Here is a 20835-nt window from a genome sequence, read left to right as displayed (position 1 = left end):
CTCCTTCTCACCAGCCTCCATTTCTGCCACTGATTCTGGGCTGCTCTCTGCCACAGCCTCTTCTTGCCTACTAAACTATGTTACCTCTCCAGCTTCAGATCCCTCCTCCTCCTGGTCGGCTCCCTCTTCTCCCTCTGGTCACTCATCACCATCTTAGTGAGCTTTCTTCCCCTGAGGGTTTTCTTGGGGTTCCCCAGCTAGTTCCTCCCACCCCTCCTCTGCATCCAGCCACTCCATGACATGACTTTATTCACCTTTCACTCCCGACTGAAGGCCACATTCTCTCCATAAGGCAAACCTTATGAAGGCCATGCCAATAGTGGGCAGGGCCATAGGTAAAAGTGACTGGAAAAATGAATATAGATTTTACCTCTGTACAGTAGGCTAGTTTCTGTACACAGCCGCAGATGGCTCTCCACCCAAACAACAAAGAGCCATTCTCAGAGTTCAAGGTCACCTTTATTTGCACAAAGTTTGTTAGGCAGTGTTGGCTATTTATTGAGCTTTCCTTCTGATTTGTGTGTGGCAAGCAATCATTATTTTATTTTATTTATGTATTAATTTACATACTACCCTTTAACCAAAGATCCCAGTACATTAAAAACATAATTTACATAACATAAAACACAATAAAACAATCACGGGGGGTGGGTGGGAATCATAATATCCACCCATCCACTTTTAAAAGGCCATAGATTGTTTAATGGGTGGGTGAAGTCCTGGGTAAAAAGGGAATGCTTTCACCTGGCACCTAAAGGCATGTGATGACGTCATCTTCAGCACACCTCAGGGGAAGGGGACACACAGAGAAGGGCCTTGCATGGCAACCACAGGGCCTGGGTCTGTTTGTATGAGGAGAGGAGGTCCTTCAGGTAATGAGGTCCTGAGACGTGCAAGGCTTTATAGGTCAGCACCAGCACTTTGAATTGGGCCCAGAAACAAATTGGCAGCCAGTGCAGTTGGGCCAGTCATCTTGCACCCATGAGCAACCTGGCCATTAAATTTTGCACCAGCTGAAGTTTCCAAACCATCTTCAGAGGTAGCCCCATGTATAACACATTGCAGTAGTTTAACCTAGAGGTTTACCAGAGCATAGTCCACATCAGTTAGGTAATTTATGCACAGATAAGGGCTTAGATGGACCACCATCCAAAGCTGACAGAAGGTACTCCCCACCACTGAGGCCACTTGGGCCCGAAGCTACAGCAATGGATCCAGGAGCACCCCCCAAGTTATGTACCTGCTCCTTTAGAGGGTGTGTAAACCCCCAGGAGCAAGAAGTCTCCATCTAGTCTAAGGAACCACCTACTAACATTGCCTCTGCCTTATCTGGATTGAGCTTCAGTTTATTGGCTCTCATCTGGTCCATTACAAAGGCCATCCTGCAGATGTGAAGGAGAAATAGAGGTTTGTGTCATTATCCCACATATTCCCATCACTTGTCGTAAGAAGTCTGGTTGTGGGGGAGAAGTGGGTTTGTTACACAAGAGTGCCGAATCAACTTTAACTGCTACTGATTTGTGGTTGTAGACATATGTACTATTCCTTTGTTTTGTAATGACCATTGCACGCGCAAACAAAATCATTCTTACTTTAATTGCACAATCTGAATTTGCTGGCATGTGGTTGAATCCCAAACAAAAATAGTGGCAGGCTGGAAGAGGCTAGAGTCAAAGAGAGCAGGAAAGAGATATGCCCCACCCCTCGAAAAATATAAAGTTGGAGCTGACTTAAATGGAAGCATTCTTGGAATGCAGCTGCTATACAGGATTCTAGTGCAGGCTTAGGGGTTGTGCTGCTTGCAGTAGATGTCTATTTGCTTCCACTGTGCTCTTCTTGAAAAATTGTAAATAAAGCGAATATTTCAAAATCTCCTGACGTCTCTTTCATCCACTTAAATCTCATGTTGCTGTCTCAGACTTGTCACTGCGTGGAAGAGCGGGTGGCACATAACAAGGGATATTTAATGTCCATGGATACCTCTGTATAGTAATGGTACAGCCCACTTGCCCTTCTTTCATTGTTTATCATCCCTACAGCCTCTAATCTGGATGCTCAAAGTCCAGCCAAGAGTTAGGTCATCCCAATATCAACAAGCCTTGAATAACGTACACGGCGTTCAAGAAAACTCGGTAGTTGTGCAATCTCCCCCATTGTGCTAAACTCGCCCCCATTCTTTGTTTCTTAACTCGTTCCGTCTGATTTTCCCTGTGATTGTCTTGGGCAGCTCCTGGACAAACTCCATCTAGCAAAGCAAGAACAACAACAAGAAAGGAAGCATGGAAAATCAACCCATAGAGTGACTTCCTATGCAACAGCTACGGCTGTTTAGCATAGTGTGAAATGCAGGTGGGGTGTCTGCTCAGAATAATGACAGTCTATGTGGGCTGGCCTTTACAGGCAGTAGGATGAAGGGAGTTGTAGTTCAGCAACACCTGGAGAGCCAAAGGTTCCCTGCACCTGGTCTAGGAAAAATGCGCCGCTTCTGATTGCAGGTGGGGGGCTGTTATTTATGAGCAATCTGTTTGCAGAGGCATGGGGTCTGAGATCAGTGCATCTCTCAGTCGATGAGTGTTGCAAACAGGGCTGAATTCAGTTAGCCTTCCGACATTTATGGACTTGTTCATGAATGGTGAATATGGGTCACTTCTCTGAGTTTTTCCAGGAGGGTGTGGAATTCAACATCCAGATTAGGCGAATGGGTATCTGTTACTAGTGACAGTGGGTGTCCCAACTAGAGATGTTCTTATTATGACGTATTTAATAACACCTCATTCTTTATCAAGTCATGTACATTTAAGGTGTTATTATGCCACTTTAATATTAAGGGCTCCCCTCCCTAAAGATTATCGGGAGCTGTAGTTTGTTAAGGGTTCTGGGAATTGTTAGGGCACCTCTATTTCTCTCACAGAGAAGAGTTTGAAGAAGAAGAAGAGTTTGGATTTGATATCCCGCTTTTCACTACCCGAAGGAGTCTCAAAGCGGCTAACATTCTCCTTTCCCTTCCTCCCCCACAACAAACACTCTGTGAGGTGAGTGGGGCTGAGAGACTTCAAAGAAGTGTGACTAGCCCAAGGTCACCCAGCAGCTGCATGCGGAGGAGCGGGGACACGAACCCGGTTCACCAGATTACAAGTCTACCACTCTTAACCACTACAGCACACTGGGGAAAGGGATTGACTGTTGAACTACTCTGGGCATTGCAGCTCAGAACCCTTAACAAACTACACTTCCCAATTTTGGGGGTGGGGTGGGGGTGGGGAAAGCCAAGATTGTTAGTAGCATAAAAGTGTTTTAAATGTTTGGTGAGGCTATGACCTTAGACACAGACATTTTGCTGTTGAGAAAGTAAGTTTGAAAGTATGAAAGGAGGAGCCTTTCAAATCCCAGTAATTAAGAACTGGTTAACAAGATTGGGGAACGTAGTAATCATGAGGAAAATTAGAAATCAAATCAAAGACTAATGATAATTACTAGTTGATTGGATTCCAAAGTAACTGGTGTGCCTTCATTTCTTGAAAGATCAGAGGCATCATTATGGTATAGAAAATATGACTAGTGACCTTTCATATATATATATATATATATATATATATATATATATATATATATATATATATATATATATATATATATATATATATATATGGGAGCATGTTATGCCTGAGCTTACAACACCACTCTCTCCAGCACCACTGTCTCTAAACATCTCTATATTCCCTGGTAATACTTGCCTTCCTTGGATATTTGTATGGAGCAGTAACTTTCTTGACGTGCTCCTGCAACTGGAGTGTTAATTTTGCCTTGTCTTGGAGTGTGTAAGCTGGGGACAGGACCACAAATGCCTTCACCACCTAAAAGGCAGAGTTGGAATATAAGCAAAGACAATCTCTCTCTCTCTCTCTCTCTCTCTCTCTCTCTCTCTCTCACACACACACACACACACACACACACACACACGGGCTGTGCCCCTGCTCACTCCGGTCACCAACACCCCTGCCACACACCCTGCATGAACCCCATAAAGCCTCCCCTCCTCAAATATTCTGTATGTCCTGCATGTGAGTATCCCACAGATGGCACTGGGATAACAGGATGCGGGATTAGGTGGACTATTGGCCTGTTCAAGACAGGGCTCTTACGCTTAATAATAATAATACAGTAACAAGAAGAAGAAGAAGAAGAAGAAGAAGAAGAAGAAGAAGAAGAAGAAGAAGAAGAAGAAGAAGAAGAAGAAGAAGAAGAAGAAGAAGAAGTCACCCATCTGACTGGGTTGCCCCTTTCACTCTGGGCAGCTCCCAACAAAATATAAAAAACACAATAAAACATCAACCACTAAAAACTTCCCTGTCCAGGGCTGCCTTCAGATATCTTCTAAAAGTCATATAGTTACTTATCTCCTTGGCATCAGGTGGGAGGGCATTCCACAGGGTGGGTGCCACTACCAAGAGGACCCTGTGCCTGGTTCTCTGTAGCTTCACTACCAGCAGTGAGAGAAGCACCAGAAGGCCCTCGGAGCTGGACCTCAGTATCCTGGCTGGACGATGGGGGTGGAGATGCTCCTTCAGGTATACAGTGCCAAGGCAGACTAGGGCTTTAAAGGTCAGCACCAGTGCTTTGAATTGTGCTTGGAAACCTACTTATTTTATAAATAAAACATTTATTGATCAACCCTGTGAGGAACGTTAGACTGAGCAGCAGTGACAGGCCCAAGGGCACCCGGTGAGCTTCATGGCTATGTGGCAGGTTTGAACCCAGGTCTCCCAGGATTTAGTCTGAGCACTACACAACTCTAACCACTGCAGCATACTAGCTCTCCTAGCCCCAGGCAGCATGACCGATAGCCTGGGATTATGGGAGTTGCAGTCTGGTGAAACCTGGAGAGCCACAGGTTCCCCAGCCCTGCTGGACAGATGCTCTTTCTGCAATTGTTACCTCTCCTCTGAGCGGGTCTGGGCTGCTGACAGCTGCGGCTTCTGCTACCGCTGGATGTTCCAAAAGGGCGCTTTCTATTTCAAACGGTCCAATGCGATACCTAAGAAATTGACATAATAATAACAAAGCAACAATGAACACTTGGGAAATTGTAGGGGGAAAGATGCCCAGCACAGAAATGTCTATTAACCTGAATAATGGCTATTTTGCAGATGAGAAGGATGAGTATATTAGTTGCATTTGTTGGATCAATTGCCTTTCATTATCTTCCTAACAGCTGAAAACTAGCATACATTGCAGAAAACAATAAATCACAGACAGGGAACTGGGAACTGAATCACAACTGCTGCTACTCTAGATAATCATAACATCTCCTTTAACTCTCCTCTGAGGGGTCATTCACCCATCCACATGTTAGCTTCACAATAACCCTGTGAAGTAGATCAGCCTGCAAGTCTGTGATTGGTTGAAGGTCTTCTGGATCTTTGTCCAACATCTGGCTGCTACAGAGCACTGGCTTATTAGAATCATGTTCGTTCCAATGCAAGATGGTTTGGGGATCCTGAAGCATCCGGGTTCAAAGAGCTACAGAAGCACACAAAATAAAATAAAAAACTCTTTCCAGTAGCACCTTAGAGACCAACTAAGTTTGTTCTTGGTATGAGCTTTCGTGTGCATGCACGTTTCTTCAGATACACTGAAACGGAAGTCCTTCCTGGTGAGGTTGATGGACTTCCATTTCATGCGGCTCAATGTGGTGCCTTCCATAGTTCCAGTATCTGAAGAAGTGTGCATGCACACGAAAGCTCATACCAAGAACAAACTTAGTTGGTCTCTAAGGTGCTACTGGAAAGAATTTTTTATTTTATTTTGTTTTGACTATGGCAGACCAACACAGCTACCCACCTGTAACAGAAGAACACAAAAATCAGGAAAGGAAGAGAACAAACCAACCCTGAAGAATTGATGATATCGTCAGCTCTCCCGATAAACCAAAAGTATCCATCTTTATCCTTCAGTCCTCTGTCCCCAGTCACGTAAAAATCCCCTCGTTCTGTTGCAGCTGTTTTCTCTGGGTTATCCTAATGAAAACAGTTCAGAAAGGGGGAATTAACCACAGGAACATTTTGCCCCAGGACTGCAGAGTTATAGGAACATCGGAAGTTGCCTTACCCCGAGTCAGAACATTGGTCCATTTAGTTCAGTATTGTCTCTACACTGACTGGGAACTCTGGTTTGTTAAGGGTGCTGAGAGAAGGTTAGGAGGTCCCTATTCCCTATTCCCCTCACAGAACTACAGTTCTCAGAGTTCAGTGAGAAGATGGAATTGTGGTTAAGCCAAACACAATGCCTTTTTATGTGTTTCATCAGTATGTTCGTTTTCATGCACAGTGTCCCCTAATATATGCATTTATGTAATATTGGTTGGCTTGTAGCTGACTAACGTTTGGGGCTTTTTCTCAGCCGGAATTCTCTGGAACTCAGTTCCAGCACCTCTCAGGTGGGTGTCATTGCCATTCTAAGAGAACAAGGTTCATGGTGAGTTCCAGTACCTCTTTGTCTAGAAAAATAGCATTACTAATATCCTAGGTCCTTTTTAAAGTGTTAGTGGGAAGGGCTTGGAGGGAGAGGGGTCATTGTTTTGTTTTGTTTTGTTTTGTTCTTGTTAAGTATTTTGTTATTTTATCTTGCATTTTTATGCTGTGAGCCACTCCGATATCTACAGATGAAGGGTGGTATGCAAATTTAAAAATAAGTAAATAAATAATGCTTATGAAATTCAGAGAGGTGCAAATTTTGAAGGGCAGATGTCTCTCTGTTCACACACACACACACATATTGGAAAGGGCAGATTTGACAAATTCAGTTTCAAATGAAAACCTGAATCTAATTTTTCTCCTACTGCTAATTGCTGTTGAAGATCTTTTGATGCCAACAGGCCTATGCAGTTGTTAAAATTTTCTCAAGATGAGCCAGTCATGTGAATGTTTCTTCTGCATTGCCTTTATGCTATATTAGACGGACATATACAAAGCATGCCGTCCACTGTTTTGATGTTTTATTTGGGTGGATGGTATATGAATATTATTTTATATGTAAATAAAGACAGAAATCTGCAACACCTTCCAAATTTCGCTTGGGAACACTGCCCCCCCCCGATACTGGGGGGGGGGGTAGTGATGAAAATGCAGAATAAACCTGTGTTGAACCAAGGGGAACAAAGCTTTGTGGATTCACCCAGCCTTTCTAATTATGGTGTCTCTTCATATGCCACACAAAAATCAGTGGAGTTCTCCAGAAGGCTTCTTACTACATAGCGAGAGAAGAAACCAAGGGGTCGTTGGGGCTTCACTCTGATGCCTATTTCTCCTTCTTTCCCAGGTGGCAGAACATTTGCTTCTTCATCTATGATCTAAAAGAATATAAAAGTAAAGGTAAAGGTAAAGGACCCCTGGACGGTTTAGATCAGTCAAAGGCGACTATAGGGTTGCAGCGCTCATCTCACTTTCAAGCCGAGGGAGCTGGCATTTGTCCACTGACAGCTTTCCAGGTCATGTGGCCCGCATGACTAAACTGCTTCTGGTGCAACTGGACACTGCAACAGAAGCCAGAGTGCATGGAAATGCCATTTACCTTCCCGCCGCAGTGGTACCTATTTATCTACTTGCGCTGGCATGCTTTCGAACTGCTAGGTTGGCAGAAGCTGGGACAGAGCAACGGGAGCTCACTCTGTCGGCGGGATTCAAACTGCCGACCTTCTCATCGGCAAGCTCAAGAGGCTCAGTGGTTTAGACCACAGCATCAAGTGTCCTCCATTTTGGTGTGTCACAACAGCTGTACTCTGTGGTTTCGGCTGGTGCCCATTGGGATTAGTGGGGCAGAAAGCAAGGAGGCCAGCAGTAGGTAGAACCAAATGACTGGCAAAGTGAACTAATTCTAGTTTTGTCTCCATCTTCTTCCCTGTTGAGTTTTACAAGGGCAACACTGGGACTAAGGAGGAAGGGTTGGAGCTGGCAGCTGGGGCCACCCTGAGACTGGTTGCAAGTAGGCAGATAGGCAGCTGCAGGGGGCGGGTGTTGGTTAAAGGCGGGCCGACGTTGGCAGTGCAGTTGGCTGTCATTTAAAAATGGATAGGAGCTAGAAAAATAGGAACCACTCACCTCAATTTGATATGGTGCACATGCCTTTCCCATTGAACCGGGTTTAATTTTCATCCCTTTTTGAACTGCACAAATCGCACCCTGTTTAAAAGCAGATTGTTATATTGTTTTGAAAGGGACTATACGGCATTTCCTCAACAGCTTTTCATTTCTTTGCATCTTGATCTTCTGCATGTTTATACTGAAGTGATTCACAAGGATTTCAAATGGCATACTCCCAAGTTTCTGTAGCTTTACAACGTTTGACTAGGGCCGGGTCTACACTAACCTATTAGATGTATTGTTCTAAAACGTCACAGGGCATACTGCTAAAATAAAAACGTTCCTTACCTTGTTTCCTTCATAACAAAGCAGTTTCCCTACTGCCTGGTTCCTGGTTGCTCTGCAGCACCCTATGGTGTCTCATTTTAATAACGCATTATTAACGTCACAAGCAAAACGTAGTACCGTATATTCCGGCATATAAGACGACTGGGCGTATAAGACGACCCCCAACTTTTCCAGTTAAAATATAGAGTTTGAGGTATACTCGACTGCAGATTCTCCACCCGGCGTATAAGACGACCCCCAACTTTTGAGAAGATTTTCCTGGATTAAAAAGTAGTCTTATACGCCAGAATATACGGTATGTCCAAATATGTTATGAAAGCCGTTCCTTAACCCTTCCTTAACGTTATAAACCATGAGTGTAGATCTGCCCTAGGTTTCAGTAAGTAGCAGGGGATGTCACTGCCTTTGTTTGAGCTAGGTGCAGAAGTTGGGCCTGAATCCAAAAGACCTCACTACTCTTTTTAACCCACCCCTTTTTTGCTCCAACAGAAACCCATTTTTCAGGAGGCAAATTGGTGATGCTTAAAGACAACCAGCTTGGCCCAGAACATGAGCTGAAGGGGTGGGTGTGGGGGCAGCTGACAGATACTCACAAAACCCTCAATCCTCCTTTTAGGCAAGGAAGAAGCATTTTATGTGAGTTCAATGACAACTATTTATTTACCCAGTGAAAACACTAAATGGGGGTGCAAAGCAGGGGGTCAGTGAAGGTCATGACCTGGGGAGAGGGGGCGTGGCTGGGGAGGGATGTGGCATGAGGAGAATCCTGAGGGCCAGATAGTGAGGCTTGGCGTCCACCTTGGCCCATGTGTTTGAGGTCCCCTATCTCCATCTTAAAAGATCATTGAAAACGTAAGAATAAACAGGAGCACCTACCGTTTCCGTCTGTCCATAGAGATCGTAGATGTGCAGTCCCGTCATGCTCTTCCACTGCTCCATCACTTCAGGATTCAGAGGTTCCCCTCCACTTAAGCAGTACTGCAGACTCATGAACTTATAACTGAATGTGGGTGAACAAGATAAGAGACCCCTAAGGACATTTTATGCAGCATCTTAGAAATGCACAGTTCAAGGAGGGGGTCATCAACGAGGCCTGGCAGGTTGTTGGGAGTTACACTCAATGGGGAAAGAACACGAACTCTGTTCAGTCAATTGGTGGCTGTGGGTATGGAATAGGTGAAGGGGGTATCTCTAGAGCACACCTGGCTCACCCCACACCCATAGACCCCAACATATGTATTGTCCAGGCTGGTGCAAGCATTGGCATCTAGCGGGCAGGCCTAGATAGGCACATTCTAGAGAGCCCCTTCTGAGTACCCAGAACATGTTGTACAGAAGTTATTGAGCACCCTAGGAAAAGCACATTTCCCAAGCTTCCCGGTGCCCCAGATACTGCCTTGATGGTATTTAAGACTATGGTGAAATGTGGTTTTAACACACCTTCAGGCCACTGGAAAAAGGGATCACTGCATCAGTATCTAAATATAGTTGTGTGTCTCCATCCTGAGCCATGAGTATGTGTACAGATGTACTCTTCATTTGGAATCCAGCTTGGCCTGTTTTGCTCCTGATTACATCATTAGGAACACAACTGGGTCCATATCCAATCCATGTAAGCCTTCCAAACCACATAAATCAACCTTTGCACTTCCCGTTTGTCACTTACCTGACTTAGCAAAGGCAGTTGTGACCATGGTAGTGCCAGGCCGGGAGATCTTCCTCCCTCTCTCTGGCACCCTGAATGCTGTTACGGCAGGGGCACAAGTGTCTCGGAGGTCTAAACTGAAGCTATCGGGTGCCTTGGGAAAAAACACATTTCCCCGGCTCCCTAGTGCCCAAGGCACTGCTGTAGCAGTGTTCAAGACACCACCAAATGGAAAGAGCAAGAACCACACCCCTTCTGTTGCTACCACTCCAGATACCAGAAGAAGTAGTACTGTAGAAGTAGAAGTTCTTCTCTTCCTCTCAAATTGCAATTGCAATTCTTGGAATGTAACGTTTGTCTGGCATTGGAAACAAGCAGGGCAAGATGCCAAGGTTTGTATTTCAAACTAGAGCTTCAATAACATCACTGACATCGGAGTCTGGACCCATGCAGCAAATCCATTCTGAAACGATCGTATTTTGAAAGGAGTTCTTCAAGGTACCTGGTGAGATCGCTCTGTGCCAACATGCGGAACAAGGTTGGAGGACCCAGGAGGGCGGTGATGGGAAACCGGGACAGAGTCTAACATGTAAAAAAAGGCAAATGTTGTGCAAGAACAACACAATCTGATCCAACCCAATGTCTTAATCAACAGAGTTTTTTATATTAACTGCCTTGGTTTCTCTCACAAATTGGCTGATGCACAGTAATGCTAAACTAGGGGGAGTGGGGAACTTTTTTCAGGCTGAGGGTCACATTCACTTCTTGGCGACCTTTTGAGGGCCACATGCCCATGGTGGGTGGGGCCTGAGGGGAAAGTGGGCGGAACAACCAATGTTAATTTTACCCTTGAACAGAGGGCTTAGCTCTACACACTCTTTCCCCCCTTTTTTAAATAAGAATTTATTAGGTTTTAACAATAAAAATACACAAAAAACAAATACAAACACTATATAAACTACACAAAATAGGCACAAACAAAACAATTATTTACTTCACCTCATCTTCTTTATAATCCTAATTTTGGGACTTCCTCACATCCTCTCCTCTGCGTTCATTTCTAATCTTCTTTAGTAACTTTGTAACATTGTAAAATCCACTTTCTTACTTCTAATCTTAATTTAACAATCATAATCAAAATATCTTAAATTTTAAATCTTATTCTTATCTAATAAAACATCAAGTTCCACATCTTAACTTCTTTTATCCTCTCTTCACTTAACTTTGTTATGCTGTAACCTATACTTTTTCTGATTCCAATTTCAGATATATATTAAAAAAAATCATATCTTAACAAATATCTATATATTTCTTCCATTCTCATAAACCGTTTTCCCTCTGGTGTTGGAGTCCGTGGTCAGCCTTCCTATTATCCCGATTAATTCCTACTTTATCCCACCCCCCTCCTGGCTATCTTCACCTTTCCCACTCCTATCTTCACACTCTCTAGTCTCCAAACGATAAGCATAATCAGAGTTCAAGGACACAGTCTATCCACACCAAAACACCCAAAGAGAGTACAAAGCAAGGCTAGTGAGTTTGGGGAGAACTCCAAAGGCCAGACTTAGAGGGCTGCATGTGGCAGAAAACAAGCTTGCTTCATCTTCCATGTGACAGTCCTTCAGATATTTGAAAAAGGCTCTCATGTTTCGGCTCTCATATGTTTCAGAAAGTGTGAATTAGGTAGGTTTATCTTGAAATGCAAACTGAATTTATTTTGAATTTATCCCTAATCCCCCAGGACAAACATTCTCCTCCATCCCTAAGTAAAACAAGAGCAACTGTGGTCTGATTAACCTTAAGTGGGCATAAATCCCAACCTATTCCACAGGCTTAGAGACAATAACAGTTAGTCAAAAATAATGTTAAAAAATAACCAGTCTCATTACTTCTCCTCCACTTCTAATGTAATCCCAGCCACTGACTAGCTGCCATTATAGAGAAAAATCAGGTAGAATGCTTGGAGAGACAGGAGCAAGAATCTTACATTCAGGATAATTGTGGATTCTATCTGCTGCAGGCTATGTATGAAGACGCAGGAACCTAAAACCCATGGTTCGAAAACAGATCCTAGAGAAGCCACCACCCATCCTGTATCTGCAGTGGACCACATAATGTCGGCAGGGGTCAAATCCAGCCAGTATCTGATAAAACAGAGGGAAGAAAATGGGAACAGGCAATGCAAGCATGCAACAAGGATCTTGAAGATTATGCTCAGCGGGTGGCATTGTACTGTTTGGAATTATTATTATTATTATTATTATAAAAATGTATTTATTAAATACATTTGTACCCTTCAAAGTTTGCAACCCTGATCTACTAGGGTCTCTGCCCCCATTTTGGAAACCCTAAATTAATGCTGATCAGGTACCGCCCAGTAATTGTGCCTGGTGTTTTACTGGCTTCACTTTGGGGCCATTCCATTGTCACGGGTGGGAGACTTGGACCATGTTTTTTCGGTATTCACACATGTGTAACAATGTAAATATACATAAAAATTAACAACCAAAATTTAAACTATGTTCTTAATAAGATACTGAACATTTTACTAATTTTTTATTATTTTTATGGATATTTTTGACAATTTTATTAAATGTTGAAGTATTGTCACGGGTGGGACAAAAAAGAGGACATGGAGCTTGAGATAAGTTTGATTTATGGAAAAACTCTGTGAGTTGGGAGGTGAATCAATGATAAACTCAGCATATCTGTTTAAATCAATGTTTATTGGTGACAACTATGCAATCAGAAATTAAGTTTAAGAAATTTAACGATACAAAATTAAGGGGGAAATGCTGTCACAGGTGGGACAATCATCAGAAAACTTTTAACTTGAACACTTCTGTGAAGACTACGTGGGTGGACTTTTGAAAAGAAGGTCCATAAACTAAACTTCTTTTGTCTTTAGATTTTAAAAAATGGTTAGACTGCACGTTTGGAATCTTCCTCACCAAAGTCCAGCGCTCATCTAGCATCCTTATCAGGCTCATTTTTCATGGAATGGCCCTTTTAGGTGTGCAGTCTGAAACATGAATAGCATGAATGCGTCTCTGCCTTCAGTGCTCCACATGGCTGCTCTGCATTCCCAAATGCCTGTCTTGCTTTGCTGCACTTTAACTTACCAAGTTGCCTTGCTTCACCATAAGCTGGACTTCACCTTGCCTTGCTTGACCCTCCTCTGTCTTTCTGAAAACTGGACTTTGCCCTGCCTTGCCTTGCCTGACTCTATAATGCTGGACCCTGAACTTGTGCCAAGAGAAATTGAGGGAAGATTGGCTGGGGGGTGAGTGGGAGAGAAGTTCTTCATGAGTATCTCAGGTGTGGGTCTCAGTATTAGTGTCGGCAGCAGCAACAACAACTGTGTTGGCAGCCTGGCCGCCATTTTGTATCCCTCATAATGCATTTCTGGGGAATTGTGGAGTGGGGGCTGATGGGAAATGGAAACTGCCTCACAAAATGGTGGAGAATATATGGAGAAAATGCTGCAAAGTAACCTTCTTTGGTGAGGAGAAATAGAAAATCTCAAGACCTTTTCTCAGTACATTCTTGCTTCGGCTCTATTCGATACCTTTTGTTGGCGATGGGCCGGAAGCCAAGACTCCCTTGGGAATGCTCAGCCATCTTTGGAGCTCCTGTCGTTCCACTGGTGAAGTAAATGACCATTGGATCATGGATCTTTGTTCTCACGCAAGGATGGCTGTCGGGAGCCTCTCTGTTTAACACGGAAAGCCAAAATAGTTAAAGTAGTTCCAATTGCAAATGCAAGAGGCCACTTTGTTATTAAATCTTCATGGTGAATACCAGCATCTGTTTTTTTCTAGGCGGGAAAAGCACTGAGAGAATGTATGCCTGGAAAATGGCTACAGCCTGAGGAAAGTCTCAAGGGCTAACCAGAGAGGCTTGGAGGGCTGCATTTGGTCCCCTGGCCCCGAAGGTTCTCCACCCCTGTGTTGTTGGATGAAGCACAATGAGGGATACTCACTTGCAGAGTTCATTGAAATTCAGCCACCCATCCCTCTTGCCTTCAGATACCACCAGTTTGGTTTGCAGGAAGTTGCAGCTGCCTGCAATGGAATCCACTGCAGGGGCTAAAGCGTCCGTGGTGACGATACACTTGGCCTTCGATGCCTGAAGTCTGTACTGAATGTCTTTTGCTGTTAACTGGGATGTTCCAGGGATAAGGATGATTCCTACAAGAAGAGAAATGTTCTTTTTAAGGACAGGTGGATCTGTGTTGTAGGAGTTTTGGAGACTCAAATGCTTCTGCGCAAAATGGAGAGGTCTGGTGGGTCTAATTTGGCCCATGGCATGGAGTCTCCTGACCACCATTTTATGGCAGGTGTGGGGAAACCATTGGCCCACCAGATGTTACTAAACTACAACTCCAGTCATGCCTGGCCGTTGACCCTTCTTGCTAGGGCAGATGGGAGTTGTAGTTTAGTAACACCTGGAGGGCCAGAAATTGCCCGCACTTGCTTTATTGTTTCAACTTGTGGGTTGCCACCAAGAACTGTCCCCCCAACATGATGCCCTCCTGATGTCTTGCACTACAACTCCCATCACCCTTGACCCTTGGAAGTTTTGGCTGGGGGTGATGGAAGTTGTAGTTCAAGACAGTTCCAAGAAAGGCTGTATTTCAAGGATGGGGAACTTGTGGCCTCCTGGTTCTGTGGCTGCAAGGCTCCAGGTCCCATCACCCCTGAACATTGGCCATGCTGGCTGAGGCTGATGGGATTCGGAGTCTAACAACACTGGAAGAGTCACAGGTTCACCATCCCTGCTGTATTACATTCAGCTATTTTTATTGACCTGTCCTTATGCAAGCCACGGTCACCAACCACCATTCCGGGATTCGGGGCAGGATGACCAAAACTCTGTCTCCTTTGCATAGCCCACATTGGTTGGAGAGTATATTGGCCACTTTCCTGGACAGGACTCCCAATTCCTCAAAGCTCCACCTTACTTCTCCCCCTCTTCCATTTATCCACCATAGTGCTGGGTTGGAAGGTCTTTTTCCATCCTACAAAATAAATGCAGATGTGTTAAAAGAAAAGGAAAAGGTTTGTTTTGTTTATAGACCTGATTTAGCAGGGGCGGGGTCCTTTTTTTCATCCTGAGGGCTGACCCTGTTTATTTGAAATGTGTGTTTCTGGGCACTGCGATCTCTCATGTTTTTAGGTCCCGTGCTCTTGTGTGTTTTAGGGTGCCGTGTTCTCATGTGCAAGCACAGCCCCCCCCCCCCGAAAATGGGATGTCCTGATTTAAGCAGGACAGTTGAGGGGTATGTGATGACCACATCAATTCCAGATCAGGCTTGGAGGGTGTGTGGATGAGACTTATTACTGGGCTCCTCCAGGCAGCCTGTTAATTGTGCCTTCAACCTTATTTGCTTACATAAAGCTTATGTGGAGGTTAGATTGTATCTGGTCTTTACTCAACGTCTATTCCAATCTGGTGGACGGTGGGTTTGTAAACCAAAGAGCATTAAGCCTGATTTGTCTGTGGGGTGTTTATACACCTGTCCATTAATCATTTGCTCACTCCACACTTTTTAATGCATTCCTCCGTAATTTTCTTAAATGTAAAAGGTTCAATTCTTTTTAAAAGTGGATTTGTTGTGCTGGGATGATAGAGCGTTTTAATCCACTTGAATTGTGCAAACCTAAATTTTGTTGTATGTGCTCGAAACCCTGCCACAAATTTCTGATGGCATCAAAGCATCATATGTGTGTAGGCTATATATATATTTCTAGAAATACCTCCCCCCCCACACACACGTTAACTGCTTTTCAAAAAAAGGACACAATCAGATATTACTTTAGAAGGAGCCACTTCATCTGTAGAAGGGAAGTAAATTCTACCTTCTCGAGCTGTGACCATTTATCCAATACGTCACTTGCAAAGTTAAAATACTCAGGTAGCTGCTGCTCTCCTTGGCTTTGAGCTTCATACTGAGCAAAAATGGGAGAGCCAAGGAGCCTGTTGTGCCTGTGGAACCATCGGTGATGCAGCCGAAGTATCCAGAACGATCTGAGAATCTGTGATTTCAGTAAAGTTTTCATGGCAGAAGAATTAAACCTTGCAATGACGTTAGTACTAAAAAAAAAATAAAAAAAATTACTCCTTTGGGTCACCAATCTTCAAGAAAAAAAAGCACGGCACAGAAGAATAAATACAATTCCAAATAATGGCAGCCACTGTCATCTTTACAACAGCCTTTTAAGGCAGATTAGCACAATTGCTCTCCTGTTGCAGACCTTGGGTTGATGGAAGGAAATATACTTGTCTAAGGCGTCAGGGAAATCTGGATTTACTGAGCTGCTCCAGATGACTTGTTTATCAAGCAGTCATCCTGATTTGTTTGGACAAAGCATATTGAGAGGTGATACTATGCCCAGCCATTAGCATTTGTTCTGATGTGTTGGCGGGGTTATATGATAATGAGCATACATCCTGATTTGTTTAGACATCTTCCCATTAAACCACTTTTTTCATCCCACAATTTTTGTTGCATTTCCCCACAACTTCACAAACAGCAAAACATCTGTCTGCTAGCTTAAAGTGGATTTGTTGTGCCAGGGTAACAGAGTGCTTTAATTGCGCAAATCCGAATTTCGTAGTATGTGCTTGAAACCCTCCTGCAAAATATTGACAGTCTGGAGGTGATTGGCGATAGATCTCTGGGTGATTTAGAATCAAGGAATTGTGGGATTAGAAGAGGCGCCAAGGGTCACCTAGCCAAATCCTCTAGCATTACGGTCCTAATATTTGTATTAGGTATTTCTGCCTCTCCGTTGTCTAAAAATAGCAACAACTGTGTTTCGAAATTTAAAAAAGCAACAACTGAAAAAACTCCCCACCACCACTGAATTTAGGTTGCTGCAAAGATAGCACTGGGCAGCTGGGTGGGGAACAGGAATGGGTTTTTGTGTGGACAGACTTTAGAGCTCAGTTTTAGACAGGTACTGATTACAGATTCCTACTCAAAGACATTCCATACCTTAATTCTGAGGATACATCTACCAGGCAGAGCCACAATTGTTTACTGGAGTTTCATAATTGTCGGAAGTTGCCCAGAGTGGCTGGGGCAACCCAGTCAGATGGGTGGCATATAAATAATAATAATAATAAGTTGTCGTTGTCGTTGTTGTTGTTGTTGCCTCCCACTCCTTTTTATTGAATTGACAATGTAAGTGTTGATAACAAAACTATTCACACACACACAGAGAGAGAGAGAGAGAGAGAGAGAGAGAGAGAGAGAGAGAGAGAGAAGTTTGTGTGTGTGTTTGTATATTATATCATATTAAAAAGGTAAAGGACCCCTGACAGTTAAGTCCTGTCGCAAACGACTCTGGGGTTGCAGCCAGCGCTCATCTCGCTTTACTGGCCGAGGGAGCCAGCGTTTGTCCGCAGACAGTTTCTCTGGGTCATGTGGCCAGCATAACTAAGCCGCTTCTGGCGAAACCAGAGCAGCACACGGAAACGCCATTTGCCTTCCCGCCGGAGTGGTATCCATTTATCTACTTGCACTTTGACGTGCTTTCTAACTGCTAGGTTGGCAGGAGCAGCAGCCGAGCAACCGGAGCTCACCCCGTCGTGGGGATTCAAACCGCTGACCTTCTGATCTAAAAGCCCTAGGCTCAGTGGTTTAGACCACAGCGCCACCTGCGTCCCGTGTATATCATATTACAACAATGCAAATATTGTGTGTGTGTGTGTGTGTGTGTGTGTGTATTCTCTTTCTTATTATTTTTATGACAGTGAATAAGCTTCATGGCTGAGTAGGGATTTAACCCTGGCCTCCCAGATCCTAGCCTGGCACTTGAACCACTACACCACACTGCCAGAGAGGAAAAATATGGTCTCAAATTTCTCCTCTGCACCTGCAGCCACAGCCACCTATTAATAGATGGTCCTATGCAGAGCAGACTAATTGGGATGGGGACTATCCTGGAAGAGTGATTCCTGATCCCACCCAATATATCAAGAGAGGGGAATCTTTGCTCCCTGCACGATGTTGCTGAACAACAACTCCCATTATCCCCGACCATTGACCAAGTTAGCTAGGGTTATAGGGGGTTGTAGTCTAACAACGTATGCCATAAATGAAGACGAAGAAAGAGAAATGCTCATCCAACATCTGCTGGATAAAATGCAGTTTTTCAGTGCCATTTTTGCTTTTCAAATGGAGTTGGGGATTTAAGCCCATCTGGGCAGAGCACTAACCTGAGCGTTCTGGTAGGTCAGGAACTGGAGCGAAAGGTTTTTAGGAGAAAGGGCTTCTTCGCTGGGCTCTGTCTCTTTTCAGGGCACCTCTGTCTTCAAAGCAGTTGTGGCAGCTATTGCTTGGAGAATATCATACGCACTGAGGGTCCTGTATTGCCTTGATATGTACTTCCACAGCAAAGAGGTGTGTGGCCAAGTACCAGATCCTCTAATAATTGACATAATCCATAAAATGTGATGGTACTTTGACCATTTTATTCTCCGCTTCTCAGGCACAACCTGAGGAGGGAATGAACGCAACAGGGCAAACATTTACATCTGCATACAGATTTCTTAACATTCTCTCCCCCACCCCCTTCATTCCTAGAGTGACCGAAAAGATCCTCCTATCTCTCTGTGTTCAAGGGCTACATCTCTGTGGGCTTTGAAGAAATCTCTGGGTTCTGGGTTCAGAGCAGCCGTATAGTGAGTCAGACCATTGGTCCATCAGCTTGGATAGCTCAGTTGTGGTGCTGACAATGACAAGGTTGCAGGTTCGATCCCCATATGGAACAGCTGCATATTCTTGCATTGCAGGGGGTTGGATCAGGTGATCCTCAGGGTCCCTTCTAATGCTACAATTCTAATTTGGTATCGTCTGCACTGACTGGCTGTGAAGTACATTGAGCACTCAGCTGCAAACTATTACTGTTTGCATATGTCTGGGTTTGCATCCGTTTTGGATTACAAACACGTCAAACCTGGAAGTGCGTGTCCCAGTTTGCAACCTTTTTTTTGGATTACAACCCATTTTTTGGGGGGGGGGATTACTGTCAGGGATTTACTCCTTCCCTTGGAGGTTGCTCATGAGTAACGACAAGCCTTTAGGTAAGCTAAAACTATTTATTGTCCATAATGGAATTACAGAGTCTCTGCAGCCATGACTGCTCAGTCAGTTTCAGTTTCTCGGAGTGGTGGGCTTCCGCGCGCCCGCCAACACAACCAACGGCTCGGCACCCTAAAATGACGTCTGCATCTCCTCCTACCGCCCCTCGGCTCATCTTCCTGTCTGTGACTGACGGTGCTGGGTCTCTGCTCTGTCATCCCCAAGCCTGGCATCTCCCTCTCTTCCGGAGACATTTCCTGAGGGGGGGCTGGAGGAGGAGGATGAATATGTGGAGATTATGGGTGGCTGTTCTCTATAGCCCAGTGACCCCCCTTCCCTGGAGGAATCGCTATCTTCCCTCCCAGCTCTAGCTTGCTCCTCTCTCTCTCCCTGCTCCTCCTGAGTAGTCCCTATTTCCCTGACAATTACAAACAAATTTTTTTTGGAGGCCCCATTGGCGAAAGCGCACCTTGGGTTACAACCTGTTTTGGTTTACAAACGGACCTCCGGAACAGATTACAGTGGTACCTCGGGTTACAGACGCTTCAGGTTACAGACTCCACTAACCCAGAAATAGTACCTTGGGTTAAGAACTTTGCTTCCGGATGAGAACAGAAATCGTGCAGCAGCGGCAGCAGGAGGCCCCATTAGCTAAAGTGGTACCTCAGATTAAGAACAGTTTCTGGTTATGAACAGACCTCCAAAACGAATTGAGTTCTTAACCTGAGGTACCACTGTATAGTTGTAAACCAAGGTACCACTGTACTACATACAAACTAATATTTTCATTTCTGGATGGCTAGATGTTTTCACTGCAAACCTAAATGCCTGCTCTGAATTTTCAGCCGTTTGAAATTTAGGAACATCCAAAGCATGAGTATTTGTGGTCTGATCAGCTTAACATTTGAAGTGAGTCTGAAAATCCTCCTGAAACCACAGCAGAGATTGGTTAGTTATTCTGCCTTCCGTAGAAGATCAGAAACTAGATTTTGTTAAGTAGTAAGAGAAAGATTGGTGTTCCAGTTTAGGTATGTATTGGTTTTGGTTTTGTTTTAATTGTTTTCTTTGTTGATTGTATTTATGTAATGTGTTTTTTATTGTGTTAATGTTGGTGTTTATGTTATGCTATGTGTTTCTCTTGTTTTATTGGAAAATAATAAAAATCTTATAAAAAAAAAAAAAGAGTTATTCTGCCTTCCATATAACACGGATACAATGAGTACAGAGATATTGGGAAAAGGTAAAATGGATGATGATGACAATTTGCCTGCTCTTTGTTACCATAAAATAGGGAAATTAGGGGGGGGCTTTTACATTAAGGGATTCAGAGTCCCCCAAGTTTGTTATCAGTCAGAGAAGAATGAGCTAAGGCAGGATCCAGTGAAAGCAAGGCAGATCTTTATTATTCTATTGCAACAGAATCCACCACCCCCCAGGAGGTGAGGAGCCAAAAGGTGTGAAAAACCTTTTAAAGACTTTAGAAACTGCCCAGCTCCTTAGTCAAGGACCACACCAAAAGCATCATACACGTGTCACAGAAAGAGGTGGTCTACAACATAAATTTGAGAGTGTAGCTCATCTCACGTCTGTGAAGATATCTGGTAATGTTTGCTGATTGCCCTATCTTGACCAGTCTGGGTCATCCTTTTGAAAAGGTAAATTAGGGCTGCCAC

General features: G+C 44.0%; 1 protein-coding gene across 1 annotated transcript; it reads right to left on the bottom strand.

Moving 5' to 3' along the window:
* Positions 1–1125: 1125 nt before the first annotated feature.
* On the bottom strand, positions 1126–18473 carry LOC117056873 (acyl-coenzyme A synthetase ACSM4, mitochondrial-like). Its single transcript, XM_033167562.1, has 14 exons — positions 18298–18473; positions 15933–16167; positions 14881–15091; positions 14054–14261; positions 13640–13783; positions 12059–12215; positions 10574–10653; positions 9303–9426; positions 8097–8177; positions 7247–7348; positions 5890–6017; positions 4936–5035; positions 3735–3854; positions 1126–2245 (listed from the first exon to the last, which is right to left on the bottom strand). Exons 2-14 carry the CDS (start codon positions 16131–16133, stop codon positions 2159–2161), a joined length of 1743 nt encoding a protein of 580 aa, XP_033023453.1. The 5' UTR covers positions 16134–16167; positions 18298–18473; the 3' UTR covers positions 1126–2158.
* Between the last annotated feature and the right edge of the window lie 2362 nt (positions 18474–20835).

The sequence above is a fragment of the Lacerta agilis genome, chromosome 13, assembly GCF_009819535.1.
Source record: "Lacerta agilis isolate rLacAgi1 chromosome 13, rLacAgi1.pri, whole genome shotgun sequence".
Taxonomy (NCBI): domain Eukaryota; kingdom Metazoa; phylum Chordata; class Lepidosauria; order Squamata; family Lacertidae; genus Lacerta; species Lacerta agilis.
The sequence above is the reverse complement of the archived record's forward strand: the minus strand, read 5'-3'. Positions and strand labels throughout refer to the sequence as shown.

Excerpts from the sequence above, each read along its gene's own strand:
- LOC117056873 (XM_033167562.1), bottom strand. The coding sequence starts at position 16,133 with ATGAAAACTTTACTGAAATCACAGATTCTCAGATCGTTCTGGATACTT. Across the intron at positions 13,784-14,053 it reads AATTTCAATGAACTCTGCAA|AGAGGCTCCCGACAGCCATC; the intron begins GTGAGTATCCCT and ends CGTGTTAAACAG. Across the intron at positions 9,427-10,573 it reads GCACAGAGCGATCTCACCAG|TTATAAGTTCATGAGTCTGC; the intron begins GTACCTTGAAGA and ends ACCCACATTCAG.